At 46.9% G+C, this 8,430-nt stretch overlaps 2 protein-coding genes across 2 annotated transcripts; both read right to left on the bottom strand.

Annotated features, from left to right (window-relative positions):
- Positions 1-109: 109 nt before the first annotated feature.
- Positions 110-4,927, bottom strand: LOC103310655 (the record flags this gene model as incomplete). Its single annotated transcript, XM_008189647.1, has 1 exon — positions 110-4,927. A coding segment is annotated over exon 1 (4,818 nt), but the record flags the coding sequence as incomplete, so codon positions are not given.
- A 1,958-nt stretch (positions 4,928-6,885) lies between these two features.
- On the bottom strand, positions 6,886-8,376 carry LOC103310656. Its single transcript, XM_008189648.1, has 2 exons — positions 7,544-8,376; positions 6,886-7,162 (listed from the first exon to the last, which is right to left on the bottom strand). Exons 1-2 carry the CDS (start codon positions 8,374-8,376, stop codon positions 6,886-6,888), a joined length of 1,110 nt encoding a protein of 369 aa, XP_008187870.1.
- Between the last annotated feature and the right edge of the window lie 54 nt (positions 8,377-8,430).

The raw sequence follows: 8,430 nt of genomic DNA, 5'->3' as shown, positions 1-8,430 counted from the left end.
TCGCCAAAAGAACCCGGAAAGACTGCTGGAGGAGCTTCCAGCGAGTCTGCAGTCCTGTTTGTGCACTAGTACTCAAAGATTCTGGTATCGAAATCAGAGGACGACCAACCAAAAAATGACCGGGTGTTAAGCACTCCAAGTCATTTGGATCAGATGATGCTGGTGCTAAAGGACGCGAGTTCAAGGCAGCCTCTACCCGACACAACACCGTTGTGAACTCCTCTAACGTCCAAACTTGGGAATTCATGGCTCGAAGTAGCAGTGACTTAGCCGATTTCACGGCAGCTTCCCAAATTCCTCCAAAATGGGGAGCACCAGGAGGATTAAAATGCCATTCGCAAGCAATATGTCCGGATAACTGATCCCTATTATCCGGGTGATTGACTAATAGACGCAGCTGCCTCGCTGCACCGACAAAATTGGTACCACAATCTGAATAAATCGACGACGGCAGACCACGACGAGCCACGAATCTGTCTAACGTTAATCGGAAGGCTTCGGTCGAAAGGGCTGACACTGATTCCAAGTGCACCGCTTTGGTGGTCATGCAGACGAATACAGCAATGTATACCTTTGCGATACGGGCCTTTCGCAGGCTAAGTTCCTTCATTTGCAAGGGACCTGCGTAATCTATCCCAACTACGGAAAACGGGTGAGCTTCCTGGACGCGAAACCTAGGCAGATCAGCCATCATTGGTTGAGGGTTTACGGGCTTGATCCTAGCACATATTATGCATCTGCGAATCACCCGATGGACCACAAGGCGAATGCCGACGACCCAGAACCGCCTCTGAACAAGAGCGATTAGTAACCTCGGACCGGCATGGCACGCGTAGCTATGCCAATGGCGAGTAACGAGCACTGCCAAATGAGCTTCCTTCGGTATCAGTATCGGGTGCCTCCGACGTTCCGACCAATTTGTGTTTTGAAGGCGACCTCCTACACGAACTACCCCGTGTGAATCCAAGAACGGAGAAAGACGAGCAATCCCTTTACGCTGAACTTCCTCACCACGGTTTAAATTGCAGATGACGTCACGAAAAAAATGGCTCTGGGCACTTTTCACGACCGTGATTAAAGCAGCGTCTAGCTCGGACTGCTTCAAGAACCCGGTCTCGACATCTGTCTTACGACACCTCGATACGAAACGGCGAAGTTGAGCAACTACCCGGATCATATGGTCGAAAGAAGAGAACCGAGCATACCATTCTTCTGGAGGGTGGCTTTGCGCCAATACACACACAAGCTGCACTTCCGGCAGCTGATCCAGAGATAATTTGCTAATCCCCGTTGACCAACTGTCGACACTGGATACAAGAAAGGTGGGTCCCTTCCAATACAACGTCGCCTCCTTGAGCTCAGACGGACGAAGTCCTCGAGAAGCACAATCTGCAGGGTTATTCTCCGACCGAACATGTAACCACTGGCAACCAGGAATCGTGGTTTGGATTTGGAAAATACGGTTGGATACGAAAGTCTTAAACGAGGTATGAGTGTTGCTCAACCATGAGAGCACAATGGTTGAGTCCGACCATGCGAAGACATTCGAAATCTCTATTTGGGGTTCCAGAGCGCGTTTAATTCGTCCCAACCATAGAGCAAGTAGCACCGCTCCGCTCAATTCGAGCCGTGGGACCGACGAGGTTTTCATTGGGGCCAACTTCGTTTTGGACCCGAGAAGATAAACACCAACACTTCCTGACTTTGGAGTGACACGAAGGTAAACGACCGCTGCATACCCTTTCGTGGACGCGTCAGAGAAACCGCACAAATCATAGGTACATCCAGCGGAGCAGCCGATGTAGCGTCGGATCTTAATTCCGACCAGCCAACCTAAAGAATGATAGAAGTCACACCACTCTTCAGCTATATCCGATGGGAGTTGATCGTCCCAACCAATTTGTGCGATCCACACACGTTGCATGATCGACTTGGCATGAAACGTTGCTGGCGCCAACAGACCTAGTGGATCAAAGATTCTGGCGATCATAGACAACACTCCCCGTTTGGTAGGGATCATCTTGAAATTGTTAATGCTGAATGAGAAATAATCTTGATCGTGATTCCACCGCATTCCCAATACGTGCGTAGCATCATTTTGCTCAAATGCTAGCGGATTTCCAGAGCAATCTTCAGGACGTAGGTGTTCCAGCAATTCTGATGTGTTGCTGGCCCATTTCTTCAACTCCAACCCGGATCTGGCGAGGGTGTTGATTAGATTCGATTGAAGCGTTTTAGCAGCTTCCAACGACTCCGCACCCACACATATATCATCCATATAAGTCTGATGGCGCAGCGCCCTTTTCACATCCGGGAAATTTTCACATTCCGTGTCGGCGATGTAGCGGAGGACCCGTAACGCTAAATAAGGCGCAGTATTTACTCCATACGTGACCGTATTAAGTGTATACTCTTTTAGCGATGCTTGTGACGAGTCCCTCCACAGGATGTATTGGTAGCCCCGATATTGAGGCAGCACCTCGATCTGGCGATACATCTTGCAGATATCCGTGGTGAAGGCCACTTTGTGTACGCGGAATCCAATCAGAACATCAACGATGTCCTGCTGCAGTTTCGGCCCGACCAACAAACATTGATTGAGAGAGACGCCCGAATGGCATTTCGCCGATGCGTCAAACACCACTCTCAGTTTGACACTGTCCCCTTCGGATTTCTGAATCGCATGATGGGGAATGAAGTATTGACCAGGACCTTCTGCGAGAGTCATATGACCTAGGCTCTCGTAATCGAGCATGAACTTGCGATATGCATTGTAAAGGACTTCATCGGCTGCTAGTTTTCTTTCCAGCTGCAGGAATCTGTTTAGCGCCACTTGTCGTGAACCAGGGAAATCTTTGACTGGACGGCCGTTGCGGAAGGGAAGCGGTACCGCGAACCGACCTCGAGAATCCCTGCGCATCTCCGAGTTGAACAATTCTTCACACAATCCATCTTCGGTGAACTGAGGCGGAGCAGCTTCAGGTTCTTCAATCCTCCAAAACCTTTCCATGATGGACTCCATGGACGATACCAATGACACCAACATGGCCTGCGCGCCAATATCCGGATGGTCTTGCACTGGACCAATCAGCACCCAACCAAATACCGAGCTGTAAGTGGAAGGGAAACCTGGACCCAGCGAACTGCACTTGTTTTTCCAAACTTGGGGGAAAATATCAGCGCCAATGAGCATCTCGACTGGAGCTGGCTCATCGAAGCTTGGATCAGCCAATGTCAGATGACTGCATTTGGCTCGTACCTGGGCTGGCAATTGTCGAGCTGGCATATTTGACGTGATTGAAGACAACACCCACGGTTTGACCTTGATCGCCGGCGTTGGGCTGTCCCTTGGCTGGATCGTCAGCTGAACAATGCCCTGCACCTCCGGAACCCTTTGGCCGGAAAGACCAGTTACAGGTACTGTCCATCGCGAGGGCTGTAATCCCAATCGGTTACAGCAAGCCGATGTAATGGCACTGATCTGCGAGGCCGAATCGATCAGAGCACGCACTGTTTGGCAACTGCCAATGGTATCTCGTACATGGACCAAAGCTGTCCCTAGTAAGACCGTTGGGACTTGTTGGCGGCCTAACATGGCGGCCGGAGGAGCGGATTTCGTTGGTTCATGGTCTCGATGTAGTAGCGCATGATGGCGCCTCTTGCATATGGAGCACGAAGAGGGACACTTAAACGACATGTGCCCGTGGATCAAGCAGACCATGCAAAGGCGATGCGTGCACACTATCTTGTAGCGTTCATCGACCGAGCAAGCCTTAAATTTCGCACAATCGGCAAGCTGGTGAGCACCGGAACAAACGTAACATGAGGTCGAAGTAGATTTGGTTGACGTAGCTTTGGACGAATGGGGTTTGGATGTCGATACTAATGCGGTCTTCGTTTCCCGACGAAAACCAGGCTTCTTGACGTTGGCCGTCTTGGATGAGCTTCCTGACGGCTGCAGACCAGCATTCTCGAGGACCTGGATTCTCGTTTTAATGAACTTGATCACGCCATGAATCGACGGGTATTCTTCCTCATTTTCAGCCTCGAACAGGCGCCTTGATACTGTAGGTAAACACCTAGCAGCCAACGAAAATAACAAAAACGACGCTAAATCCGGAATCTGAAGCGACTCCAGGATTGTAACGTTCTCATCAAAGACCGACATGAAGGTTTGCAGAGCTGCAAGATTTTCAGAATTCGCGACGGGAGCGGCTATCAACTTATCTATGATTGACGACGCCAACCTGCGCGGTTTATCGTAGCGTTCGATCAACGCATCCCAAGCAAGAGTAAAGGACTCGTCTGACACAGAAAAACCCTTTATCACTTCTTGTGGGTCGGAGTGCAGACACCCTACCAGGTAGTAAAACTTAGTTACATTCAAAATGTTTTTATTATTCGCCACCATGTGGCTGAACATGTCCCTAAAAGCTGGCCAATTCTGGCAATCACCGTCGAAAGATGGAAGGGGGATTTCAGGTAACCTCACAGGTGTCAAAGCCATCGATGACTGAGCTGCTGGGCAATCCTTGGATGACCCCTCTGCAGAAGAGCTTGCATGATCGACTATGCCCTCGTACGTTACCTGTTGAACGGTACCGACGCTAAAGGCTGAAGTTGGTTGAGATGCCTTATACAAGGCCTTAGCTTCTACCACCAAAGCACGGGTCTCAGTTTCTACGTTCACAGAGAACTCCCCCAACAAATCCAATTCGGAAAGTATCTCTAGAAGATTATTGTTCTCAACGAGAAAGTTGGCCCACAGACTATCAATGTCAACAATAGCCACAGCTAATTGAGCTCGACTAGCTTCATCAGTGGCTGAGCTTGTAGCCAATACATGTATCTGACGAATCCGAGCGATAGCTTGGTCCCTACGTAGGGTTGCACGCTCCTTCGCACGAGCATCACGTTCCCCAGCCATTATATTAACTACACCAATAAATTATAATGCAAGAGACTAACAATATTGAACTAGAGCGAGAACAAATTGCTTGCTGAAAGACAATACCACTTAAAGGGTATGATCAAAGCAAACTCAAACAAAAGTACTACTAATACTGATACCACACAGTACAAACGTTGATCAACGATGCCGAATACTAAAGATCAACGCGAACAATTACAAATGTTGACTTAAAAGTCAACAGTATAATTCATAAATGCAACAACTATGCACAAAATAGTCCACCCTGAATGAATAAAGTAAACGACTACCTAATGAGTGATATCAAAAAAACGAATGAACGAGTCACTTAATAAAATATAAATAAACGTTGACGACGATGTAGGCAATAACTAACCAAGCGGCAAAATAATCACTAGCCCACAGTCCATATCATAACTATTGACAGTTAAAGCAAGTCCAATCAACAGGAGAGCACCTAACTAAATTGAACCTTGCCTAGAACTCAGGTGTAACCGAACAACACAGTGCTAACTATAATATTAAATTAATTGTAATAACTATGATCAAGTTAAATAACCAGTTATGCAATATAAAACCCTCAATTGAACAAACCTAAATGGATAATATGAAACAAACAATCAAATAATGAAATATTATATGTAAGTACAATACCTGATCCTTGGCACGAACAACGACGCACACCTAAAGCTTATACTAGGTAATAATACAATTTAAAGCTACTGCACAAAAGGTATTACTATCACAACCCAGCTGTCAATAACATGACACTAAAATAATAATAATAAACCACCCAAATAAATCAAGTATAACCAATGAGGTAGGTGTTAACTAGACCAGCAACTAGTGAACAAAACCTATAATCGTTAATACCCTGTGTTATTAACAATAAATAATACAATCCAGAGAGCACCGTATAATAAAATGTAATATTTAAAGTAAATTTAAATTGAATAACGTTACTACAGATGTAAACGCATGAGCCCGAATACAGTCAATAAAACTCAACACTAAATAATAACTCCGAATTATATTATTAGCAATAAATAAAACAATTAAATAATGACTGAACAGTCGGTTGAGTTAAATTACTGTTTTCTTGCTGAATAGTACCTACTATCGATAGGAATGAGGGAAAGGATAAATAAATGAATACACCTTATACTCATACGCTAAAACTAAGAACAAAATGCATTACTCACGCGAATCCTGAGTACCAGATCTGTTGGTTGACCAACCAACCACGCTCTCTGCTACCAAAATGTTGCGCCGACGATCCTGCCTAGCGGTTGTCGTCTGACACACGGTCCTCGGGATAATGGCGGAGTAGGGCAAATAGTAAAAAGAACAACAAATGACAAGTAAATAATCTACTAATTGTAGCATGTATTGTAATTCACATGCTATGCAATTTTACAATAGAATGGAAAACAAGGTACAGGGGGGGACGGGGAACACCGACTGGTCTGCACTGCCGCGATGTGAACTTGAGATGACGGCTGTAGTCTGAGCTGCTGAGCCTTCCGTAAGGCGTTGACACGAACGTGTGTACCGGTGACGTTGAGCACCTTGCGCGAGCGTGCGGAAGATTACGAGCGGAGCTGCCGGTCGGATGCGTGTAACAACAAACCTACGTTGAGCAACGACGCGCTAGTTTGCTTTACGTAACGCACAAAGATGGCTGACGAGCACGAACGGCAACAAGCCAGAGCACACCAAAAAACGTGGTTTTTTTAATAACAGCGGACGAGCAAGTAGGTACGCACGTTGACACCGGAGCTGGAGCGAGCAAAAACGATAATAACTAACGGCAACGCTCGGAGTCGCCGGCACCGAGCGCCGGTAACGGACACCGGTAGTGTTGCCAACATTACGCCTGTCAGCGCGCAACGTCCATGAACATGGTTACTGCGGCGGTCGGCCGAGCGCGGCCACCGACGGCGACAATTGTGTTATCACAGGGATCGAACATACTCCCCCTTGCAAGTTCCAGCTAACTTGGAATAAGAAGTTCGATCTAGTCTGGATGTTGTTGGAGCAAGGAGCATTGAACGGAGCAGTTGAGCAGTTGAACGGAGCAGTTGAGCAGATGAACGGAGCAGTTGAGCAGTTGAACGGAACAGTTGAGCAGTTGAACGGAGCAGTTGAGCAGTTGAACGGAGCAGTTGAGCAGATGAACGGAGCAGTTGAGCAGACCAGAGCAGTGATCGGGATTTAACAACGGGGCAACAACTTTAACATTATTTTTTTTTTTTGAAAATATAACAATTGCTTCATTGGGTAGCATCACCCTGAGCTACGGCAATGGCCGAGCTAAAATTACATTTTTTTTTTTTTTTTTAATATACAAATAATACAACATAATATCTGAAAATAAACACAGTAAAACAATAAAAAAATTGCCATACCTCCACTGGCTCCAGAGGTGGAGCGACCGGCACAACATCCGGAAGCAGGCGTAATGGCTGGTAAAAACAATTAATTATAATTTATTATACATAATGATCCTAGTCGTAGCGAACGAGTAGAATGGTGCAAAGGGGAGCTAGCGGACGGGGGTACCTCTAATTAATACTTATTGCGTCTTACAAATCTGTAGGTAATGGCACTAACTTCACAACTGGTCTAGTGAACACCCCCTGGTTGGTTCTAACCTTGGCCACCCGCACTATCTTATCTGTGCCCGGATACACCTCGATCACTCTACCTAAAGGCCAGGTAAGAGGGGGGGTATCGCTAACCTTTACTACCACCATATTACCAACTTCGACGTTGTTGCTATCTTTGGTCCACTTTCCACGAGCTTGGAGAGTGTTCAGATATTCCTGCGACCAACGTCGCCAAAAGAACCGGAAAGACTGCTGGAGGAGCTTCCAGCGAGTCTGCAGTCCTGTTTGTGCACTAGTACTCAAAGGTTCTGGTATCGAAATCAGAGGACGACCAACCAAAAAATGACCGGGTGTTAAGCACTCCAAGTCATTTGGATCAGATGATGCTGGTGCTAAAGGACGCGAGTTCAAGGCAGCCTCTACCCGACACAACACCGTTGTGAACTCCTCTAACGTCCAAACTTGGGAATTCATGGCTCGAAGTAGCAGTGACTTAGCCGATTTCACGGCAGCTTCCCAAATTCCTCCAAAATGGGGAGCACCAGGAGGATTAAAATGCCATTCGCAAGCAATATGTCCGGATAACTGATCCCTATTATCCGGGTGATTGACTAATAGACGCAGCTGCCTCGCTGCACCGACAAAATTGGTACCACAATCTGAATAAATCGACGACGGCAGACCACGACGAGCCACGAATCTGTCTAACGTTAATCGGAAGGCTTCGGTCGAAAGGGCTGACACTGATTCCAAGTGCACCGCTTTGGTGGTCATGCAGACGAATACAGCAATGTATACCTTTGCGATACGGGCCTTTCGCAGGCTAAGTTCCTTCATTTGCAAGGGACCTGCGTAATCTATCCCAACTACGGAAAACGGGTGGAGCTTCCT

Source organism: Acyrthosiphon pisum, unplaced genomic scaffold (genome assembly GCF_005508785.2).
Source record: "Acyrthosiphon pisum isolate AL4f unplaced genomic scaffold, pea_aphid_22Mar2018_4r6ur Scaffold_9431;HRSCAF=10030, whole genome shotgun sequence".
NCBI lineage: Eukaryota > Metazoa > Arthropoda > Insecta > Hemiptera > Aphididae > Acyrthosiphon > Acyrthosiphon pisum.
The sequence above is the reverse complement of the archived record's forward strand: the minus strand, read 5'-3'. Positions and strand labels throughout refer to the sequence as shown.

What these genes read in the sequence shown, in the direction of transcription:
- LOC103310656 (XM_008189648.1), bottom strand. Translation starts at nt 8,376, where the DNA reads ATGAAGGAACTTAGCCTGCGAAAGGCCCGTATCGCAAAGGTATACATT. An exon ending in TTCACTAGACCAGTTGTGAA is followed by an intron (nt 7,163 to 7,543) that starts GTTAGTGCCATT and finishes ATAATGTTAAAG; the next exon opens with TTGTTGCCCCGTTGTTAAAT.